We start from the raw sequence: 24454 nt of genomic DNA, 5'->3' as shown, positions 1-24454 counted from the left end.
GTTTTTGGAACTTGGCATTTAACCGGTTTGTAAAAGTAAACATTAAAATTACTAAATTTCTGCTATTGGTCTCTGACAAGATAAGTTTAAGCCCTGTAGAAAGACTAACAGGGTAGTGTCATGAATACCAGTAGTCTTTCAACTGTGTTTACTAACAGATAACATTTGTTTATTTTTTAAATGAGGTATAAGTGTGTGTGTGTGTGTGTGTGTGTGTGTGTGTGAGTGTGTGTGTGTGAATTGTTTCCAGAAGTATCTGAGACAAGCTCGTAGATGGCAGTGGTTTCCTGTTACCACCCTATGGCATGTGTCTCCTTTTAGGACAGTTTCCTACATAACCACAATAGCATAAACCTCCCCTGAGATACATCTGACGCAGATTACATGTTCGTGTCTCCCAAATGGGTCTGTGTGTAGCTATCTTGTGTTTATCATGTCCGTTTATGTAGCCATCAGGGGTTGCATATTCTGTTTGGTTGTCTGAGTCTCAACTAATAACCTGGCATCTTTTTAGATGTTGGAAAGATCAGTGTGATAGAAGATTTGGGACCTAGTAGCTCACAGAATAAATAGTCCACAATCTGGCCTCACCTGATTGCAGAAATTGACTTTGATTTTTAGCAGGAAAAAAACCCTTCATTGAGGTTGGTTGCTGAATCCTCTCTCCAAGCCTGTAGTGAGTCAGCTTCTACAACTTAAGACTTGAGCCAGCCATAGATCATGTTCTCTGTCCCAAACATGGTTCACCAACTCTCACCCATCCCTATATCTGTGACCGGGGATCTTTGGCCATGATTTATAATGGAAAGTTCAGTGTCATTGTTGTCTAAATGTGCGTGGTGTTGCAGAATTAGGAGCAGTCGTGTTTCGAAGTATGCCAGGCGTAGCTCTTCATCTGTAGTCCTGTTTGCCCGATGTCTAAGAAAGTCACAGCTGTTGCAAACGTGACCTGAATGAGTGGTCTGGAGAGGTAGCACCTGTTGTATTGATTAGTTGATGATTTGTGACTGGTTCCCAAGACCGATCTTTGTTTAAGCTCGGCTCTGGTAGACTTTGCTGTTTAGACTGACGGCCTTGCACAGCTACCACTTAGCTGTGCGTTCTCACCGTGCCTGTTGAACTTGGATTTCCATAGAGCCCGTCCAACTGTCCTGCCCTTTCCTACAGTATCCTGTCCTGAAGTGTAATCAGTAAGTGGGATGTTTGCTAGGTTTTGCAATAAGGTTTTGCTGGGAATACCAGCTGTCCTTGACCAATCCTCTTGTCTCAGCTTCTTTAGTACTGGGTTTATTGGTGAGTGCCACCACATCCGGCTTTGGTTTTGTGTTTAATTGATTGAATGCATGTGTCTCCTCCATTCTGTAGCAACCCTCTCACCCTGGGTTTTGGAGAGCTGCCTTCTGCTGGTCTTGATAGTGCTAACAATTCCTTAAATCTCTCTCATCGAACACTGGCTACCCTGTAACCATCGAACACTTTCTGGGATCCCTTGGCAGAGTTGGGTGAGCTTCTTCTCTCAGTGCCATGGGAGCTGAGCAGATGGAATTTTAGCTTCATCCCTGTGAGGATTCTTCTCCAGAGCTTTCCACTGAAGCCCACTCAGCCTCTTCGAAGTCTCTTTCTTTAGGGGATGAGTACATGTTCCCCTCTTAGTGCCAGGGACCATGTCTTGAAGCCCTGTCTTTCTTTCTACCTCCACTTGAAATGTGGACCTTCACTCATATATAGACACCCAGAAAACATCTCTGCTCCATATTGAAGGGGCAGCCAAAGTCTTTGGGACTCCATCCAAATCAGCTGGAATAATAAAATCTTTTGAGGCTTACTTAAAAGCCAGATTTTAATGTGCTTTTGTAATTGACCCTTTTTGATATCTGTAATTTGTTCTTTGCTAGTTTTCTTGATGCTTGCTCTCAGACAATCCTTGAGTACGTTGTATGGAATAATTACAGAAGAGCCTTTGATAACGCGGGCTGTTCGTCCCTAGATTGAACCTGCTTTTTCTCTGATGTATAATTTAGGTGCTGCCTTTATTCTCTCTGGTTTGCTGACATAATTGATGCAGTGCATTTGTGGATTGCACTTACCAGAGGATTTGAATACTGTATTGGATCATGCCAGGGTAGTTCGGCTTTTCCCAAATATTTATCGGTCAGAGACCAGGCTTGCTGTCACTCAGCTTGGCAGAGCTAACCCAAGGTTTGGGTTTGTAGTAGTCCTTTACAGCTTTGCCTATGACCATCTTAAAATGGGCTAGGGTAGAGTCACTCCCTAAACACAATCCTTTCCTATAGCTGTTGAGGGTATGATTTGGAGAAAACGATAAAGTAGGTATTTTTAGCTCATTGTGTTTCTTTAGAAATGTAGTGGAAACCAGTTCCAAGAGTGATGTCAGCTGAGTTAGGATAAGCAAAACAAATACAGAAAGAGCAAATACTTGGAAGCGGTGTGAACTAACTACTTTTACTTAAAAGTTGTGATCAACACTTCTCCTGAGTAGTCTCATGAGCACAGAATAAAAGAAGTGTGGCTTCTCTGTCTCCTTGGTCACCAAGAAGGACAGAAGGTACTGCAGAAGTGAGGCAAGGTGCTTCCACGGGTAGTGTCTTCCAACTCTTGGGTTGGATCTGCTTGCCACTGTGGCAGTGCCTCAGCACAGCAAACCCCAAGCAGGTGCCGGCACGGTCTACCATCCCTAAGATCCCCAAGATGTGTGTTTCCGAATTCTTGAGGAAGTCTGCCCAAACCCCACTGAGGGCTTGGTAGGATGGGTCAGCTAGTGGGGCTTTCCAGAGGCCTGTCTGTCCACCTTCCTGTCACAGCACCTGTACAGAAGGACCAGGATCATTCATTCTGAGTCATGTTTGGTTTTCTTATTTGACTTTCCACATTCAAGATCCTGTTTGGTTTCACCTGTCCCTCTTTAATTGAATGTAGTATGCATTTGTGAATTTGTTTGGGTTTGCATAGGAACAGGCTTGAATCCTATGGTTCACAGGTACTCCTGATCATTTTCAGTAAGCCATCTTTTGAAGGCTCCCAAACCTACATCTTAAAAATGGGATTCATAATGTTGCTGTACATTTTAATTATATGTTGAGATCAGGCAATTATGCACATTTCCAGTAATTAAGTGATTAGCTGCAATTACTTTGGCTGTGTAAATAAATATACAATAGTCAACTAGATGTGGCTCAAAACTACAATACAAACAAATGTCCCAGATCATGCTCAGCATTGTAAAGAAATGCTCTGACAGGAAAGCCAAAGCCATAATCTGCAGGCGATAAAAATCCCGGTTTTGTCTTTATTGGAGAATAGGAGCACTGATCCCCGCCTGTGGGAGTCCAGCCTCCCTGCTCTGGGGCACCTGGGGAGTAGGTTTATAGTGTCATCCAATCCTGAACAGGCCCTCCCTTGCCAAGAAGACTCTTAAGTTCAGGGCTGAATTCACTCTCCCTTAATCACTGGTCTGGTGCAAATGCAAGTGTTGCTCCTGGGTGGCTGTGCTCATCCCATGTCTACCGTGGGCCGCTTCGCTTCTCCACTGGGGCTCGGGGATGTGTGGTGCAGTTGGAGACCCCAGCACAGGATGCCCTGCTCTCTTTGGTGCCCTGATTCCATTGCTACTTGTTCTCAGGCACCCTGCCAGTGCTGGCCAGGCCCACCTGGTCCTCTTCCCACCCTGGTTTCTTATTGGTGCACTTCCCTCCTCCTGGTCATGTTTAGGACAGTGATGATTTCCTAGGGAGAGGAACCAGGACACTCATCTTAGCTGTATAGTAGTAGGTCTGCAGGCAGCCATGGATCCATGGACTGTGGTGAATCAGGAGAGAGACTTGGCCCACTGTGCCTTGCCCTTCTTCCCTTTCAGAAGCTACAGGTGTTAGCGTCTGAGGTGCAATTTGGCTGATGTCACACTGCCGGACCCGGGGAATGGTTGGATCTCAGATGAGCTAAGGAGCTCATCTGATTTGGCTGTCTCTGTTCCTGTTCCTTCTGTTTGCAGAGAGCATCCATGTGCCATTGTGATTCTGTGGCTTCCTTTAAAGAAGCTTTGAAGGTGGCCCGTGCTTGTGGGTGGTGGCTCTCTCTGCCCCTTATCCCTCTTCTCATGTGTCTCACTCCTCAGACAAGCTGGAACATTCTCCACATCCTGGTTAGAGAGGCACATGTAAAACGGGATGTTCCTCCCTCCCTTCCCACTGGCACCTGAACCGTGAGAAGCACAGATTCTCCCAAGATCCACAAAGAGGGTGGACACTCATTCTTCTGGTCCCATGAAAGAGCTTTGCATCCCATGCCCTGGCTGTCCATCTCTCACACACACACACACACACACCTACACACACACACCTACACACACACACACACACACACACAGACACCTACCTACCTACCCACCTACCTACCTCTTTAGACAAAGTAAATATGCTCCCAGCCTTAATGCTCTAGGCCGAGAAGTAATGAGAACGCCCTGTTTGAGGTGAAAGCTGTGTGCTTTATTCTGACCCTGGCCCACAGTTTTAATTCATGTGCTCCTGACATTTGAATAAAAGTAGCCTTAAGCCCCACCCACCGCATTTCCTGTGGCTCTTTCCCCAGTGCTTTATAGAATTAACACCTGACTTTAGTAAAGAACATTGGGTACACAAGAAAAAAGGCCACTTTTTTTTTATTAAGGTAGAAAAAAAGCTGCATTTCAACACAAACTCTAGATCAGTTATCTTCAAAGAATGGGATTTTAAAAAAAGAAAAAAGAAAAAGCCAAGCACAGCCTGTCTACATTTAAAAGTAGGAAGTAGGCACAGCTTGGGCTTATTTTTGACTCTTGTCTCGACTGGAAGGCAGTGTGTAACCCACTGACCTCAGCAGCACCACCGGCTATGGGAGGCCACGGTCATCGCTTTGTCCTGGTATCCATCATGGATGAGAGGTGGGCGGGCCCCCCCCCCCCCCCCCCAGGTTCTGGTTTCTACCTTTATTCTTAGTGCTTCGTCAGTCTTGTGCATGGCCTGGGTGTTGGGAGAGCACTGGTGTTGGAGGCCTGGCTTCTTAGTGCTTGCGTGACACAGGTGCTTCCATAGTGTCCCAGGTTAGGGCCAGCTGCCCACCAAGCCCAAGCAGCTCCCAAGAGACTGAGCTTCCCAGAGGCATCCCCACCAGGTTTGTGGGAAGCTGCATGGGGCCCTAAGAAGGGCCAAGTGACCTTCACATTCACATGGCCTTGGCACTGACGGTGCTGTCTGATTTTGTCTCTTTTGGCAATTCCTAGTTTTCCAGCTGGTTGACTGACTGGTTGTGAAGCACTTGAGGGTGCAGGTATTTCTCTGAGGCCTGCTTGTGGGGTTCTTGATCCTCATCAGCCAGTCCTCTTGCCTAAGCTAGAGTCATGCCCTCAATTGTACAGAGTTCAAGAATGGCCTGCCAGCAAACACCACCTGCAGCTCTGTGTCGGCCATTCAGTTCGTTTTCACAGTCTGCTTTATTGGGTTTATTTTAAATGCAATGGAGGTTTGCCTTGGTGCATGTCACATGGGGGAAGGTTTCAGATCTTGGAGTTATAGACAGTTTTGAGCTGCCATGTGGGTGCTGGGAATTGAACCTAGGTCTTCTTCTGGAAGAGCAGTCAGTGCTCTTAACCCATGAGCCCTCTCCAGCCCCAGAGAGGTTTTTTTTTTTTTTTTTTTTTTTTTTTTTAGGGTAAGGTTACATCCCTGAAACTCCTTAGCCTTTAGAAACTGGACCCGCCCTGCCCTTTTCAGGTAGGATGAGATTTCTCAGGAAATCTGTACTTTCGCAAATGCTGTGAAGAGTTTGAGGTTTTGTTGTTGTTTGTTTTGCTTTTATAACAACAACTTCCAGGGTGTTTGGGAAAGACTAAGTCCAAGCACAGGTGTTTCTTTCTAACAGGAGAAAACATCTGTTGCAATATTTTGGTGAGTTGAGGCTTTGTTAAATTTGGTTGGCTTCCAGACAGAACCAGCTGCAAGTTGCTGTGAATGGAATCTGGGCCTCTTGGTTCAAGTCAGAGGAGGCACCAAGCTGGGCCTGTCATCTGCCACCGCCCTGCTCCCATGATCACACCTTTGTACAGGCTCAGGGTCTGCCTAAGTCATTGCTGACCTCTTAGTTCTTCTTAGCACAGTCCCTCAGATGAACATCTACATCATTTAGATTTGTGAACCTGACCGTTAACTCCTAGCAGTAAACTGCTACAGCACCCAGAGCTCCCGGCTTGGGGGAGCAGTTCCCAGACCTGCTGGATCTCCCCAGACATCTGGATGTCTGGAGGAGTCTGGTGTTTTGCCCACATATATGTCCACACTGCAAGCACCCCTCGTTGGAGTTAATGCTGTATGTATCATGTCATGAGAGAGGTTAGTCCTCAAGCAAGCACTGAGCAGCTGCCACTCTCTGAAGGCCACAGATCCAACTGAGACTGGAACATGACACCCCATCATCTGAGTCTTTTCTCATTGGTGGACATTGCTAGTACTTGCAGGTACAATGATACCCCAGAAACTTTCCTTTTCCTCGTCCCAGAAGGGCACAGTGACCCCAGATTTGGGAGTTCTCTGCCCAGCTTTGCTATGACCTATGACCCCGGAGAGCATCCAGACTCTGCATTCCTCAGTATTTGGTGTGATGCCATCATCACTACCTGTGGTACTCACAAGAGGCCAGGTACATAATTGATGTCTCCCACAAGTTGGAATGGCAATTGGTGTGTGCCTCTTGGAATCCCTTGCTTGAAGGGTGGGTGCCAACCTGGGCTATCCATCTTGCTTGGTCAGCTGTGTTCTCTAGCAGCAGAGACATTAATCTCCATGAGGTAAAATCCCCTTTTAGGGGATTTTTAGTGCTCTGCTTCAAAAAAACCCTGATAATGGAAAAGGAGGTAACAGGGCAGATCTGGGCACAGAAGTTTGCACCTTTTCTGTGTTAGTGTATGTGTGTGTGTGCGTGTGTGCGTACACACACACACAAACACACATACATACACACACACACACACACACACACACACACACACGTCCGCTGCCTGTCTGCTTGCTGGAATAGGAGGATGTTCTTCTGAATAGTGCCAAGTAGAGAACCCTGCAGACAGTTTCCCCAGCTCACCTCCCAGGGACCCTGACAAGACTACTAACTACTATCTACGTCAGTGAGCTGGCTGTATGGTGTCCCAGGCTCTGTACTGTTTGTTTCCTCAGTGAGCCTGCTTATAGGTAGAGACTGTAAATCCTGGCATGGGTGTGTCCTGATGTATCCCTGTGGTCTTCTTTACTTGGCGCTCTCTGCCTGGCATCATGCACAGTGTGTTGTGGATAGGTTCCAGACACTGGCCTGAGAGGGTCTAGTAGTCTAGTTCATGTATGGCCATCCCCTGTTTTACAGTGATGCTTTGCAGTCTTTGTCATTCCCAGGTTTTCTTTTTTTTCTTACTTTCTTTTGTTTTGTTTTGTTATTTTTTTGTGTGTGTTGTTTTGTTGTTGTTGTTTTGTTTTGTTTTTTTTGAGACAGGCTTTCTCTGTGTAGCCCTGGCTGTCCTGGAACTCACTCTGTAGACCAGGCTGGCCTTGAACTCAGAAATCCACCTGCCTCTGCCTCCCAAGTGCTGGGATTAAAGGTGTGCGCCACCACCGCCTGGCCCGGGTTTTCATTCTAACTGAATTTTAGGACATTTCCATCTATTATGACATTAGGATATGTCAGGAATGGAGGCAGTGGTGCCAGCATGGTGGTCCATAGTCTTTGCAGTCATGTCTTCGGGTTAATTGCACAGTGGTCCAGCATTGGTCACAGGTGCACTGGGAAGGGTGACATCTGTGGCTTCTTGAAAAATTGTTTGGAGGAATCAGAATTCCTTAGGGAGTGTGACATGAATTTGTATTGGATATTGGGGACTGGTCATGGGCATGGTAAAAGAATGGAATGACCGTAAACCTACTTTGTAGAAATGATACTGTATCCTAATTCCCACCCCAAAGTAAGCTTTCCATGTTTCTCCCCCTTTTAAATGGCTAGTATTTGTCTAGTTGAGAGAAGTAGGTGAAAGCGCAGAATTTGTGGTCTTGTGGCTGTGTATAGTTACCTGAACTCATTTAAATACACTTATTGATCGCTACCTCCGGTTATTTTGTGAAATCTGTAACACAAAGCTATCTGGAGGGTGTGCAGCAGGGAGGATGGGGGCTCTGTACATGCCTCACAGGCTGAGATGAGAGACATCGGAGATCCTGGTTTTCTTCCTTGGTGGCCAACCCTCTGCTCAGCCCAATTTCTGTTGTCTTACAGTGAGAATTCCAGGTCCTGACCTACACTCTTGTCTTTTTCCCCGTGGTATGAAAGAATCTATCTTGGCATCTAGAGGTGGAGAGGACTTGGGTTTGACCTATGTAACCTGTTTGATCTATAACCGGAATCCTAGAAGCCAGGTTCTGGTGGTGGAGAGAGTCCCTGCCTCCCAGACCATCTCCTGTTCTGGAATCAGGGCTCTCCTGTGCACACCTCCATTTGATCTGTCAAAGCTGCTAGATTAATGTCTCTCACAGACGGATTAGGACCGGATGGACAGCTAAGTAGTCCCAGTTTGCTTCTCTTGTACTTAGTGAAGAGGGACTGGCTGGGGGCTCCCCCAAGAGGGATGAGAGAGAAACCAGGCAAGGATGGGAGGGGGGATCAGACTCAGGGGCAAAGTCATGTGAGATCATTCCAGCTGCCTGTTAGGCCTGGCTAAAGCAAGCAGCCGGCTTCATCAGCCTGAGATGTCACATGGAACAAAAGCTTTAGGGGTTTTATTTAGCTCCTAATCCTCATGCTGCAAGAGCTCAGGGCCATGTGAGCACACCACTGGAAAGGGGGCCCAGCAGGCTGAAGCGCAGCCTCCTGCGTGGGCTAGAGGCACACAGGACAGACCTCGCGGACTGCCGTTGGGGAGTGAGGCAAAGTTACCGTGAGTCTGCTTTTTGCCTACTAAGGTTTCAGAGGATTAATAATTTAGGTCGTGCCTTGAAACAGAAACCCCCAGTTGGTTGTTCCTGCCATCTCGGAAGGGCTCGAGTGTGGCCAGGTCTGGTTTTGATGTATGTAATTGAAGATTTATAAAGAAAGGCTTCCTCCCTGCCTTTGTTGAAGTCCTGCTCTGCCGATGCCGGTTCCCAGCAGGCACATCAATATTGGCCGTTCCCAGAGCTGGGATGCTGCTGGCTGGTATGAGGGCCCTTGGGAGAATGCTGGGCCTCCTGGGAGGAGAAGTTCTTGGACGTATGGCCCTGGAGAAGGGACCTGGTGCGAGCTGCTAAACCATCGTGCCCAGGATACGGAGTCCTACCTGTCCCGGGAAGCTTTTTATAACTCACTGGCATCAAGAAAGGCCTCTGTGCCTGACTTCACCTTCTACGACAGCAGGCAGGCAGTGATGTCTGGCCGTGGCTCTGTGCTGCCACAAGACTACTATGGCGACCCATCCAGGGGCACCAGGGTACCCAGGGAGCCTCCCTTCTATCGGGACCCAGGAACCAGCCGGCCGATGCCCAGCTACGGAGTACTTGGCAGCAGAATGCCATGGGAGCAGGTACAGGGCCAGTTACCTGCCCTGCAGGATGCTGGCCACCTGTACCGGGAATCTGGGGGTAAAACTGTCCCGAATGGGCAGCGGACACACGTCAGAGCTCCGTCTCCTGGGAGGTATGGAAGGGAGCAGCCTGATGCTAGATTAGGGATAGAGGTACCCACCTATTCCCCCAACTCCAGCCAGGTCTACAACGATATCTGTGAAAGACCTGTTGACTCTACCCCTGCCAGACAGGTGACCCCAACATGCTTGGTTGTGGATCCCAGCTCAGCTGCCCCTACTGAGAACAGCACGGGGGTGGCCCCAGGTTCCCTGAATAGAGGCTATGGGCCTACCCAAGAAAGCATCCATTCAAAGCTGGCTTATGAGAATTATGAAGCCGACTTGACTACATTCCAAGGACCGGGAGGCAAGAGGACCGTGTACCCTGAGTTTTTGGCCCTGCTGAGGGCAGAGGGTGTGGCAGAGGCCACCCTGGCAGCCCTGTTGCAGCAAGGCTTCGACTCCCCAGCTGTCTTGGCCACCATGGAGGATGCTGACATCAAGTCTGTTGCACCCAACCTGGGCCAGGCCCGTGTCCTGAGCCGCCTAGCCAGCAGCTGCAGGGCAGAAATGCATTTCCGGAGACAGGACCGGACGGGCCCTCCACCCCGCAATCGGTCCAGTAGCTTCAGCCACCGAAGTGAGCTGCTGTCCAATGACATGGCCTCACTGGGTACCACAGCCCTGCAGTTTCACCCTGCTGGACCTTTGCAGACACCCTCTCCCCGAGCTGGAGATCTAGGTCGCCGCCCCTCCAGTGCACCTTCCCAACACCTTCTGGAGACAGCAGCTACTTACTCCTCCCCAGTGGTGGGATCCCAAACCCCCCACTTACCCTCCAACTCCGGATATAGTTCTCCTACCCCTTGTGCCCCAACAGCGCGGCTGGCCTCCTCGTATCCTTCACAGGTTGGGCTAGCCTTGACTGCTAACCCAGGCCCCTCTGCCCCGCTTCACTCGAATCCCAGACCAGCCTACTCCACCTCCTACACAGTGCCCATGGAACTGCTGAAGAGGGAGCGGAGCATGGCCACCTCTCCACTGCCCAGCCCCCACGGCAGCCCCCAGCTCCTGCGGAAACCTGGAGCGGCTCCCGTGGAACCGGCTGCCCTGCCACCAGTCAGCCAAAGTCTCCACACACCTCATTCACCGTACCAGAAGGTGGCTCGGAGGACAGGGGCTCCCATCATCGTGTCAACCATGCTAACTCCAGAACCAAGTAACTTTCTGGCTGGGAGTTCAAGGGGGCAGGGGAAGGCATAGAGAAGGGAATAGTATGTCTATATACCTACTGGTCATGTTTAAAGAGCAGATAATGTCTGTCTTGTCTCACCCCCACCACACGCACACACAGACAGACAGACAGACAGACACACACACACACACAAAACCCACCAAACCCACCCCACGAAAGCATCAGTGTGAATGTTGTCAGTTCCCTCCTCCCGCCTGCTACTCATTCCACAGATTTACATATCAGGTCAAGGCCCAGTTTGTTTGCAGATCTCTCTCCTTCTGGTGCTGAAACATAGCTGTTTCCCAGAGAGAATCAGAAGCCATTCTGAGTGATGGTTCCATTTTATACACAGGAGGGGTGGTTCTCTAATTCCGTTGGATAGCTTTGGAAAAGTCAGGAGCATCTGATGGAATGCCTCCTGTAAGTTGTTCGTGGATAATTTGCTAGTAAGAGTACCTTGTGGTGTTGACCACCCTCTGCAAGGCCAGCACTCGGTATCAAAGGCAGACCTTATCTATTCTGATAAGAATGTGTCTGCTTCCACAGTTGTGGGCTAAACAAAGCAAATGTTGAAATCCCTTAGAAGTATTTGAAAAAACAGATTTAGCCTCTCATTTTAGAAAATACTGTTGGGGATTCTGCTTGTTGGTGAGGAAGATACTATTTCCAGGTTGAGAGGGGGAGGATGCTAGGTAGTTTTCTTCAGAGCAGAGCCAAGTGTGAGTCATTGCGTGCTTATCACTGGACACTGGTTAAACTTCTTGGTGGGCGTCCCGAACAGTTACGTGTTTAACTCTAGAATCCTGACTGAAAAATCTTGATCGGTTTTCTTCTTTTCTTCTCTCCTTTGCCTCCCACCGTGCATAATTCAGAAAAAATCAAATCATTTCTATTAATTTTTTCTATTTTGTTTCATGTATATGTATGAGTGCCTGCATGTATGCATGTGCCAGGGCTTACAGAAGCCAGAAGAGGGGGCATCAAATCCCCTGGTCTAGGAACTGAACCCAAGTCCTCTGCAAGGGGAAGAAGTGCTCTTAACCACTGAACACTCAAAAAAGTTGAAAAATAATAATGTAAAGTATGTGGTGTGTAGGACAGGGACAGTGGACTGAGGAAGACTGTATATTTACAGTATCCTCTAAAATAACCCTGGATTGAGTCTAGTCTTATGAGCTCTGAGAGTTGTTTTTGTTTTTTGTTTATTTGTTTTATGAGAACAGCATGGAGCGACTGTACTGTCAGGACTAAAGAGTCAGCCCTCCAAGACCCTTGTTTTTCTAAGACACTAGCTAACAGTTTGGGTTCTGAGTTTTTTGTTTGGGTTGTTTTTGTTTTTTCTTGTTTTTCTTTTGCCTACTGATACAGGCTTTCTCCCTTCTGGCCCCCCCCTTTCTTATTTTTAGATCACGATTATATACTTTGACTTCAAGATCCATGTGTGCCAGGAGGGGGAAGTCAGATAATTTTTTTTTTTTTTGAGGGGCCATGCCTTCTTTCTCAGTCAAACATTCTTTCTTTGCAACCAACTCATTTGCATGGCGATGACATTTGTTGCTCCAGTAATTTCATCTGATAATGGCTGGGCTTACAAAGCGGATCTGAAAACATATTCCTTAATTATGTGTTGCTAAGCAACGGAAGGGTTTGGTCATAATCACAGAAAGATTATCTTCTCATTGAAGTCCTGGAAAGGTTTTGCTGAAGGAGGAGGTCCTGCAAAATCTCCCCCCCCCCCCCCGCCCCTTCCTTTCTGTTTATTTTGTACGGCACCAGAACAGAAAACACTCCTGCTATTTGGGTATGGGGTGAAGGACATTATATAAGTTGTTTGGAGTGTGATTGTTGACACACTGTTTTATAGACCCAAGGATATTGATTTTTATTTCATTTGCATGGCAGCGAGCCAGTGCCAAGCACGTCTGCAGTCGGAAGTCTGCCAGCAAATAAATTTCTCTGTCAAATGATCTACCCCAAAGCAGCAGTTGTCAGCCTTGTTCCTTATCCTACATTCCGTGTGGCATTATGAAGCTACCCTGTCGGGGCTGGGGGCAGGGCCTTGGCTTCCTGGCTGCTGTTCAGCTGCCTGAATGGCATTTGCATGACAGGTTTCATGGAGTCTACAGCCAGATCGGGGTATGCCGAAGGCAGCGGGAGACTTCATGGAGTATCTCTAGGCATGGCTCCAGGCAGAGAGGTGCTGAGCCCCAGAGAGAACAAATGTTAGACCAAGGAGAAGCATCGGAGACCAGAGATGCGTTGCCTTCGGGTCAGGAGGCAACCTGGGATCTTGAAGTGGAGTCTCGTGTGTCACTCATTAGCAGCAGGGTCAGTCAGCTTGACTGATTCTTCAGTTTTTGATTTCACCAAATCTGTTGGTTTCCACCCAGTGTGGAGGGTCCCAGAATACCTGGGATTTTTTTTTTTCCCTTCTTCTCCTCCTGCCCTGAATTTTTTAAGTCTTATGACACAGGATAGACACTGCTGTTTGCTCTGTTTGGTGTGTGTATGTACACAGTCAGTGTCTGTTTGCCTGTCTCGTCCAGCCCGTCAACCAAGCAGTTCAGAACAGCGAGCTGAGGCACACAGATAGACGCACAGGATTATTGGCCAGAGCTTTGTAAGTGATGGCACCTCATGGGTCGGCTCTCCATCCCACACTGAAATGGCCGGCTAACACAAGCCACCAAGCCTTCTGGCAATGGCTGTCTCATGTTATCACCCATGGCCAAGAGACTGAGCCTCTCTCTCTTGGCAGATGCCAAGGCATCGTACAAACATTGGTACGAAGACGGCCATTTCCCTAGGCCATCTTCCCTGAATTCAGCAAGGCACAGTCTCAAGGGCTAGGCCCAGGGATCAGTCTCTTTTGTGAGAAATACAGTCTCACATCCCCCAAACCCTAGCAATTTTCCTTAACATAGCTGCACTGATGAAGCACCCAGAGGCTTCATTCTATAGTTCTCTGGTTGCCCTGGCTGTTACTAAGGACTCTTATGGTCAGTGGGGGCAGGGGTTGGGGGGGAGACAAAAACAAAACTATGGCTGTCCATACATGTAGCACGCCACTATCCGGATTTCAGCACTGTGTAAGCACATGTTCGTGTTAGACATCTTGCCATCAGAATCAAGATGGTGGCTGTTTCCACAGGACCCTAGTAATTTCCTCAAATGTCTGACACATTCTCTGTATGCTGTGGATGGGCTCTTTGGTTTGGAAGGATGCTGAACATGGCCTCCTGCCATAGGAGGGGTGTGTGTGTGTATGACTCTGTAGGCCCCTGTGGAGTGCTTGCCTGTCCCTGTCTGGTGCCTGAGTCAGGACTACCCTTGGCGTTGAGCTGCTCTGACCACAGGGCTGAACTCTTCCCTGTTTACGGGTTGAGGGGATTTTATCCTTACAGTGAAGAGCATTCTCCTTTGATTAAATGGAATGTGAGTTGTTCTTTGGTCCTGAGAAGACCAGGGCCAACCTGCCAGCACCTGTAACAAGGAAATGATTAAATGGATAGAGGAAAAAAAATTCAGAGCTGGGGAACCAGGCCAGAACACAGAGACCAGTCCTGATGAGCCTGTACACAAGAAAAGGTAGCTTCTTCTGGGAGCTTCCTAGCCTTCATTGAAGGGAACACTGGAAAACCTCACAATGCACTGAGGGTTTTACTGCTGGGAAGCCTTTCTGAATGACCCTAATATGTTTTCCTGACTGCCCAGCTAAAGAAGTGCTTTCTGGTAACCTCTCCACGGGGAGGTCTTGGCCCTCCTGTTAGACCTGCTATCTATTATTTTATTGACTATTTTATTATCATTCAAGCTTATCCAAGCCTCCTTCCTTGTAGTTTTGGGCCCTGGAGAGTGGCTTCCCCCTCTACAGTTAGTTCATCTACAGGCTGTGATGGTCAAGTGCTGTGTTCAGGTGGCCTGAGGTCCTAGCTCCTCTCTCTGTGTGAGGACTTTACTGTTCACTTGCCTTTGATACAGAAGGGTAAATGTGACTTGGTGCATTCTAGTGTTTTTCTATACGTGGGGATTTGAGCCTAGAATACTTAGAAGAAAAGGTGGAGGAGGGAGGGACCCTGGCCAGCTGCTGCACTTGGCGAAGTCATCCTGCTGGCCTCACGGATGGTGAGCCTGCAAAGGGTCTTCAAGGCCCACTGGCTTTGTGGGCCTTAAAACCTCATGTAGAATTAAGGAAGTCGAGCATATGGGGCCTCTTCCCTCTTCTGCTGACCCAGGGGCTGCCTTAGCTTCAGAATGACAGTCACATCTGTGCTTATGGCCATTTGGCATTGGTGATGTGCAGAGAAAACTGAGCCAAGTCTGCCTGGCCCTTGGGAAGGGCAAGAGACCACCATGTGTTCCGTTCCCAGGGTCACCCATGAGGCTCCTTCATTTCAATGGAAACTGTGCCCACAGACAACCCTAGCCCTCTGACATGAGTCGGCTCTGGCTCTCACTGTGCCTTTGTGATCTGAGTGCATTTGGCTCCCGGGTCATTGCCATCCCAGTTGCAACTGCCTCTTGGCTTTTGCATAAAAGGCCCTACAGGTGCCAAAAGAAACTGGCACATCTTCACATATCCCTTTGGCTGGCCAAGGCTTCCCCTCTACCCCCTAGCTTGTACTGAAGCCCCAGTGCTGAGTATGGGGACTTCAGGCACTTCAATATAGTAGATACTCTCAGTCCTCATAAGGAGAGGCCAAGTGTGAAAGCAGACCTATGACCCCATACTTGGGAGGCAGAAGTGTCACTATAAATTCTGGTCTAGCCTGGGCTACATAGGGAAAACCTGTGTCAGATGACCTTGGCATCAGAGTATCAGTGTGAGATAGGGAAGATAGGCCTTTGTTCAGGGACCCATGGGCTCTGCAGGTTTCTTTTCTGTTCCAGTCTTTGATTGTGTTTATCTTTGGCAGCCTCTCCGTTGCCATGGGCACAGTTTTAACATTTAAGAACTACTTGTCCTGTCAAAGGTGCCCCCACAGCTCAAGGAGGTGCCTTGTTAGCATCCAGGACTGCAGGGCTGGCTGGAGACCAGAGCAAAGCCATCAGGATCTAGATGTTTAGGTGACTTAGGGGCTTGGAATTTTGTATCCTTAAGTTTCTTCTAAGGCCAGGAAGGACTTGCCTTTGAATCAGCCAGACCTTGCTCTGGGGTCACACAGGGCAAGGCTGTACCAGGGGATGGTGTTTGGTGGTTCCTGCATGTGGTCCTCTGCAGTGTTCTCCTGTGTTACCATGCAATTCTCCAACCCTCTGCAGAGGTAGTGGTTGTCTGCCGGTTGGCCACTAGCTTGCAAGAATGGTTTCCTACTTTGCTGGCCTGTGCACAGCTCCATTCATCAAATGAGTCTCACGACAGGAAAGGGGAGAGAGGTGTCTGGGTACACATGGTCCAGGCTGCTCTTTCTCTCCAAAGCTCCGCTAGTGTATCTGAGGGATGTGGAGCACACCTCTGTTCTCTGACCTAACTGAAAGTGGAGGAAACAGATGTGCAGTAAAACAGCCTGAGGACCACAGGGAATTTACTGGTAGAAATATGCTGGGAGCCCTGGTTGACAGGCACTCACTTTGGGTTCTGTCCTTTGGGGCTTTCCTTCACCCTCTCCTACTAGTTACTGTGTAGAAGGAGTATCCCACCTAGGCTGCTGCTGACCATCTGTGGGAGGCCCCAGAGCCAGGCAGTGTGCTCCCTCGCCCTCCTGACCTTGCTCTTTGTGGCCTAAGCATGGTCCTGGAGCTTGTTTCTCTGCCTGAGTCTCTGTTGGGAGGGTTTTCCTCCTGAGTTTGTTAGTCCCTTGGCAGAGGGCCAAGAGTCCCCTGCTATCTCAGGGTTTCATCGCACCTTATCTGGCCTTGGGATAGGCTTGCAAAGCTCTGCCACAGGCACCTCAAGGCTGTTCCTGCAAAGACAGACTGGGCTTTGTAGAATCCTGTGTTTACATCAGGGTGTGTCTTATCTGGCATGTCCATCAGTATATGTTGAGTCATGGGGTGACCAGGTATCCCCCAGTCGAGCTGGGGAGTAAGACAAAGGTAGTAAATCACACTTTACTCTTCAACTGTGGTTCTTAGAACTCCGGGGACTGGCCACCAAGCCCCTGTAAAATCAAAGGAAGTTTACAGAAGGACATTGGGGTAACAGTTACTATAGTGATTTTTTTTTTTTTCTCTTAGGCTTCACGGCCTCAATGGAGGGAGGGATCCTTCCTTGCTGAGATCCTCAACCTGTATGGTTCTTGAGTGGGGAGTCTCCAGCTCATGTTTTTAATTGATGGGTAGGATCTGCTTGGTGATTGCATCATCTGAAGGTCACCCTACTAAGATAGCAACAGAGGGACTGGTTTTGGTGTTTTCTTGGCTTGGTGTATTTTCTTGAATGAATCCCTGGCCTGGCCTGATCTTTAGGTCACTGTTGCAGTGCCTAGGAATGGTGGCTGTGGGCCAGGCAGTCCTCTTCATACCATGGAACCTAACCAAGAATCTAAAGTCAAGTTGACCTAAATCACGCTTTCAAGCCTTTCTCTGTGACCTTGAAAGAATTCACCTTTCACCCCTCTGTCTGTCTGTCTGTCTGTCTGTCTCTCTCTCTCTCTCTCTCTCTTAAAATAATTTAGTCATTTTTAATGTACATTGGTGATTTGACTCCGTGTGTGAGGGTGTTGGATCCCCTGGAACAGGAGTTATAGACAGTTGTAAGCTGCCATATGGGTGTTGAGAATTGAACCCGGGATCTGGAAGATCCGCCAGTGCTCTAAACCGCAGAGCCATCTTTCTAGCCCCCTTCAGTAAGTGGGGATACATCTACATCAATATTATAAGGCTGGCTTGATTTTGTAGTTTAAGCCCATGTAGACAGTGCAAGGTCACTGTTTCATAGCAAGTTTCAGCTAGCCTGGGCTACAAAATGAGACCCTGTTTTAAAAATCAAAAGGTTTGTTGTTGTTGTTGTTTGTTTAATGTATATTGAAAACCAGTTCTGGGAAAGTGGCTGGTGTGGCTGGGGTTGTGCTTACTCTTTATTCTCTACCTTTAGGCTGGTCCCCAGGTCCATAGCTGGGAAGCCTACTCTCTAGCCAATCTAATTTCCATAGCATTGAGTGTAGTTCACATGGGGATGGGAGCCCTGCCTCAGGTGAGACACAGTCCCTGCACTCTCAGGTACTTTCCAGCAGGTTCCACCCACCCAACTCATGACCTTGACAGCCAGGCCTTGATTTAAAGGCTATGGGTAGCCACCACCCCTGGAGAAATACAGCCTGGATGTCCACAGCTTGACCTCACAGGGTCATAGCATCAGAGAAGACAAAGTGAGTCAGTCAGCAGGACCAGCATTGACTTTGTGCCCAGTCATGCTGCAGAATCCTAAGCCTTGAACGGGAAGTTCACTAAGTTATGCAGCTAGTTACCAGGAAGCACCCCCCCACACACACACACACACACACAAACACACACACATACACCCCAACTCCCTTAAGATTCATGTCTGGCCAAGTCTCTTGAGATTTCATCTGCAGCTGAGGCAAGATGTCATGGCCACACATGGAAGAGGCTAAGGCAGCACAGGTTCATAGCCTGTGATAGGGCCTGTGATAGGATCTTGGAGCAAGGTTGCAGGAGGGGATGGTTGTTCCTCCCCTGGAGAAGTCTGCTGGTTGTGAAGTCAGCTCATTCATCTTCCAAAAGGCAGATGAGGGGGTCTCCAGGGATCTGGGTGCCATTCTGGTAAGTGCCTTACTCCAGTGCCCAGGTACCACGCAGGTGAGACAGGCCACCAGGTAAGATGCAGCCCGTCTTAGCAAAAGCAGCAGGTGAGCTTGCGCCCTTGCCTCATCATGTGAACACGCCATTCGTGGTCAGTTTCTGGTACTGTTCTTCAGGGACTGCCGCAGCTCTGTGCCGACTGGCTTCTTGTGACAAGGAATTCATTAGGAGACACTTTATTCCATAGCACCCACAGCTGCTAGCGAGTGGCAGGTGGTAGAATCTCAGTGTCAGAATCACCCAGACAAGGCAGTCATGGAAAGGGAAAGTATCTGTCGTTTGCCTCTGGGTGAACACCCCGACAAGCTGAGGAGATTTCCGACTCGAGTTCTGTGTGCGGCGAGTTAAGTAATAGATGCTGGTCTTTCTGGGGTGACAGGGTAGTCTAAGTTCGGTCTCCTATTACTGAACTGAAAATACAACAGTGTTTCCCACCAGTGTAGGACTCTGCTTTCACTCTGGAAGGCATCATTCCCACACATACAGACTGGGTTAGTGGCAGTCATACAGAAAGCCTGCAGGGCCCACGACCATGGCTCAGTCAGGTATTTGGAACAGCAAGCTGCCTTGCACCTGATGGGTGATTGGTGGAGCCTAGACAGTTCTCACTTGGGAGCCTCACACATCAAAATAAAAGGTGCATTAGGTAAACTAACTTGCTTAGGGCATTCTTGTGGCTGTCCCTCTCCCAGAACTCCCTAGCCCCAGCAGCTTGAAGCCTGCCCTCCTGGTCTCAGAGTGCTCTAGCCTCCGGAGTTAAGAAGGCCTCAGTCTCTTCTGGAAAGGCATGGCGACAAGCTCCTCAGGGTTTTTGCAGTAGTTGTAGGCTAGTCTCACCATGCCTGTTCCTGGGGCCCACCATGGACCAGACTGCCTTGCCCTGCCTTTTGCTTCCTAGTAGGTCATTCTAGAAATAATGATGACATCTCAGCCAGTGGTTCTTCATGGTAGGCATTTATAGTACACTCAGAATCTGTCACAGTTTAGCCCTCTGGTTTGAGGGGATTTTGGAATCCTAAGTGGGCCACTGCCCTGCTCTGCACTTGATTTTGGTTGCTTATGCTTGGCCTGGTGGTCACTGCTTCCTTCTCCTGGGGTATCCCCACGTGACCTTGCTTCATTCCAGACTCCACTTGTTTCTGTGGTGGATAAACATTGACCTTCAGGCCCCTTTCCTCATTACAAGAAAGGTCAAGGTCACTAGCACATAGCAGGGATATTTCAACAGGCCTTGTGGTGTGGTGCACATTGGGGCGGAGGCACTGACTCCACAAGGCCTGTGAGCTGAGAACTGTGCCAACCAAAGCTGGGGTTTCTGATAACAGTGGTGTTTTCTGATCTTTGAAATGGTGTGACATAAAGTGGTGACTCTTAGCAAGACAGCCTCTCTGAACTGGCTGTTCCCTGCCTCCTGCAACTGCCCCAGTTGTCTTTACTGCTCCCAGAATCCTTTTGCTGTTGTGTCTATCCTGCCATAGGTGGGCTGGAAGCAGTTCTACAGTGTGTTTTAAATGTGTTGGCAGATCATATTCATGTGTGTGGTGCTTTAAGGTCCAGCCACATGTCAGTATCTAGCCCCTGATCTGACCTAAGTCCCAATGTTGGGTTTGTATTGTGAAATAATCCAAAAGATAGATGAATGGCTTTATCTTTTGTACACACACACCACAAACATATTCTGTTCTGGTTTTCTTTCCACTTGATTTTCTAGAAATGAAGGAATTGTGCCTGGCCAGGAGGATTGAAAAATGGCCATGTAATCATGGAGAAGGCCATACCAAAGGGGGAGCTTGTCTTATGATACTGGACCCATGAGGCGTTTACCTTGCAGATTATAGGAGCTCCTAGATCTCCCTGTGAGTTCCACCTTTTGGCGTTGTGCTCCTGTGGGTGGGGCTAGGAGCCTACCTATATGACTCAGTGGCCTCCCAAGGTCATCCCACGGGCCCCAGAGCAGGTGATGAGACCATTCACAGACTCAGTTTCTTGCCAGGTACTCAGCATCCTATGGCAGTACATTTTTATCTTGGAATCTCTGTTGGAGTCTTTTTGAACTAACTTCTTTCAGTCTGACTGCCTTGACTTGACCCTTGCCATTCCTGGGTGCATCCCTTAGGTTTTGCTGCACAACAGATTAATCTAGAAACATTTTGTCATAACCCAGAAAGTCAGGGCAGCTGATGGAAAACATCTAGAGAATTCCAGGATACAGGAGGCTGTCTGAGTGCCACCTGTGAGCTCCCTGGTCTCTGATTCTTCTAGATCCCAGCTCTGCCAATATAAGGCATCAGGACTTCCAGAGTACATGGCTATCTTCTGTCCTAATGGCAGATAGCATCTTTGTGAGAGTGTATACAGAGAGTGACAGGTGACGGATGGCACCTGTAATGGGAAGCAGGGCGAGCAGGCTCACATTTTATAAACATACACTGGAGATAACTCAGAAAAGTAAAGAATTCCAGAAGCAGCTAGGTTCTTATTTATTTTATATGTATAGGTGCTTTTGCCTTCGTGTGGGTATGAATATGCATCAGGTGCAGGCAGTACTAGTAGAGGCCACAAGAGGGTGCCACAGCTCCTAGAACTGGAGTTCCCAATGGTTGTTAGCCACCCTGTGGGGGCAGGGAAGGGAGCTGACATCCTCTGCAAGAACATGTGCTCTTAGCTGCTGGGCCCCATCCCTCCACCCTCTGCCATTAGGTTCTTAATCTGCAAGCAATAGAAACCGATTCAGACCACATTTTTAGACATGGATCCTTTTCCTTCTTCAACTTTACACATATATTATTCAAAAAATGCTAAGTGGGTCTCAGAAATACAAGGTAGGGTCATGGGACAGGATCACCACATTCTCTTCCTGCTAATACTTTGGGAAGCATGACAGCCATGGGATCCCAAGCCAGGAGATAGCTCCAGGCCTTCCTGTCAAAGCACCAAGGGTCATCTGTGTGTCATATTAATGTAACTGTAGGTTAGACTATAATGTATCTATAATATCCTGTTAGCTTAAAGGAATTGACAGCACATCTGCTTGTAGCTCTTGTCTGTATGTTGGGTGAGACCGTGCATTTCTGGATATGCAGTGTCATACAGAAATACAATGCTTTTTTTTTTTTTTTTCTTTCCTGTCTATGGTGTGGCAGGGAAACTAGGTGGCCAGAAAGCTGCTAGCATCTCTCTGGAAGTCACTTGGGTTCTACAAGGCCTTGGAACCTTGAACCTGGCTTTACTGAGGTGGCCAGCCCAAATGTGAACATCTTGGCTTGGTGCTGTCTTTGGCTTTCTCTAACTTAACACTACTGGGAGCTGCTTCAACTCTGAGCAGCAGTACACCCAGGGACCAGCAGCAGCCTGGCCGCAAGCTGCAGCACCAGTGATACCATGTAGATGAGCAAGGCCTATATGGTATAGAGGCAATCCTGAAGCGAGCCAGTAATTGACTCCAGGGGGACTGGTGGAGCTCTCTGCCCCCCATACAATGCTGGGTAGGCCGTTGGCAGTAGGGCACTGACCAAGTTCCTGTAACAAGCCTAATTGTTGCTGGACAGAGCAAGTCTTTGGGGAAGATGGAGGGACACATTACCATTTTGGATAGTCACTGAACACCTTGTGTGGTCAGGTGTCTCCCCAATGTGGAAGGCTGGGAAGAATGGCAGCATTGCCGGGTCCTTGTCAGTCTTAGGGTTTAGATAACGTGTAAAAGCCTCGAGCAGTGTCTCGTAACTGGGAACCTAAACTTCTTTTGGAAGGAATCCTCATTAAGCACCGAGCCTTAAATTCCCCTAGCTATTGAAGAAGTGAGCCATGGCTCCAGGCCAGTGGCCAGCCTGATCCCCACCTCTGAGGGCTATGTGTGTATCATGTTAATGTAGTTTACAGTGAGATGTACCTAATATATTATAAATGGTTCCGATTGTCAGAATTGTTGAAAGAGATGGGAAATCTGCTGGTAGCTGTTTGTGTTTGGGGCTCTGCCTCTGATTTTGTGTTCCCCAATATGCAGGGGACACATTCCCAGTTCTCCTCACACCTTGTTCCAGGTAGCGCCTGTCACCTACCCTGCCACCCCTATTTAGCACCCTTTCCCAGCCAATAGGTCTCTGCCCCCTCCCTTTATTTTACCCTGCTATTAGCAGATTGTCCTCTGGGACTCATACCTCAAGCCTTAACAAGATGTACCATGGACCCACCTTAGCCTAGGGAAAGAACAAAGGATGAGATTCACCAAAGAAAAAGAAGATCAAGTCAGGAATGGAAATGATCGCTAGGCAACCTGGAGTTTGTTACCTGGGTAACAGATACATGCTCTGATATTGCAGATGGACATGTTAGTTGGTGGTTCTCAGCCACTCCATATGCACTGGATGACTCTCGATCCCTGGCTTGTCCCTGGTGCTGTCTCCCTTGGCGAGGTGGTTTAAATTACTACTAAATCTATGCCTAAACTTGGTGCAATGACCCAACCAATTAGCCCCTTTAAAGCCAAGCTTCTTATAGACTGTGAGATAGGAGTTCTTACCTGTGTGTTCTGGTCCTGCCAACCCCATGTCTAGGAGTTTGGCCCTCAGTAAGAAGAAGACAGGGCTGATGTCACAATCTTGTGACTCAGCTTGGGTGCTCATCTGCTTAGCGGGTGGTGCTCCATGGCTGACTGAACACAAGATGAAGACAGGTAGAGCTGTATGAGATCACTGCCGCCTCACTTGCCCCTCTGTGACCTGGGCACAGTAGCCATCTCCAGTATCTCACCTTGATCTACTAAGTAAGGATAGATGGAGCATTGAGGGCTCTTTTTACTCAAAGGGCAAACCTGTCCATTATAAGAACTGTGGACCAATGAGGGCATGGGGTGGAAGGATGTTAGAGCACTTGGGACCACTTGGGCACCTTACTGTACTTATGGGTCAGAGATTCTCAGGTAGGTAGCGGGCGCACAGAGGGAATGCCCCAGCATCAGGATCTGACTGCCATTCAGTCTGCAGTGGTCCACAATCTCCCTTCCAACCCCAGCTTGCTCTCCTGAGACCAAGACAAAAAAACATTCTCTCTGCTCTAGGCTCCCAGCCTGTCCTGAGATTGTACGGGTATGATGTGAGAATGTCACCTGCCGTGCAGTGGTTGGTGGTAAGAGTACCAGAGGAGTGTGTGGTACAAGAGGATCTACAAATGTCCAGTTAGGAGGGCTGTCTTTGTGTTTCTATTGCTGTGATGAGACATCAGGACCAAAAACAACTTGGGGAGGAGAGGGTTTATTCCAGCTTACAGCTGCCTGGTCACAATCCATTGCTGAGTGAAAGCAGGGCAGGAACTGAAGCAAAAGCCATGAGGGAATGCTGCTTACAGGCTTGCTCCCATGGTTGGTTAAGCCTGTATCCAGGACCACCAGCCCAAGTGGTGATACAGCCCACAATGAGCTCCACATCAGTCATTAGTCAAGGAAATGCCCCTTAGCAAAGAGGCAGAGGCCTGAAGGTGAGCTTGCTCTTGCAAAAAAGGCTCCTGCTTTGGGTACCTTAATGGTCACATAAAGACCGTATGGCTTCTAGAACAGCCTGTGTTCCATATAGGATCTGAGGAAACACTTAACCTAGGGACAGTCACGTTCTCCCATACCTTGGGCAGCCTCTGAGAGGATGGACCAGACTAGGAGGAAGGAGACAGCCCAGCTTGGAGCCTCTGCAAGAGGGGAGAGAGGCAACAGCCCTGGCCACCGATCTCCCTGTACATGGTGTAGCTGTTAGGCTACTGTGAGACTTTATCTGGATATCTGAAGGATGCCCTGTTTCAATTTTAGTCCATCACACTTATCTCCTTGGCAAGGAAACAGCTGG

The 24454-nt window shown here is 48.5% G+C and overlaps 1 protein-coding gene across 8 annotated transcripts in view; it reads left to right on the top strand.

Annotated features, from left to right (window-relative positions):
- Positions 1-24454, top strand: part of Ctbp2 (C-terminal binding protein 2) — a 133854-nt gene that overhangs the window by 96043 nt on the left and 13357 nt on the right. The window contains exon 1 of one of the 8 annotated variants that reach the window (XM_034485976.2): positions 8966-10841. The exons of 6 other annotated variants lie outside the window; for them this stretch is intronic. In XM_034485976.2, the coding sequence (XP_034341867.1) occupies positions 9155-10841 (1687 nt within the window). In that variant the 5' untranslated portion in view covers positions 8966-9154. Of the gene's footprint in view, positions 1-8965; positions 10842-24454 lie in introns of those variants that run through there. One more of the 8 variants, XM_076912131.1, reaches the window with a different exon arrangement.

The sequence above is a fragment of the Arvicanthis niloticus genome, chromosome 1 (assembly GCF_011762505.2).
Source record: "Arvicanthis niloticus isolate mArvNil1 chromosome 1, mArvNil1.pat.X, whole genome shotgun sequence".
Taxonomy (NCBI): Eukaryota; Metazoa; Chordata; class Mammalia; order Rodentia; family Muridae; genus Arvicanthis; species Arvicanthis niloticus.
The sequence above is the reverse complement of the archived record's forward strand: the minus strand, read 5'-3'. Positions and strand labels throughout refer to the sequence as shown.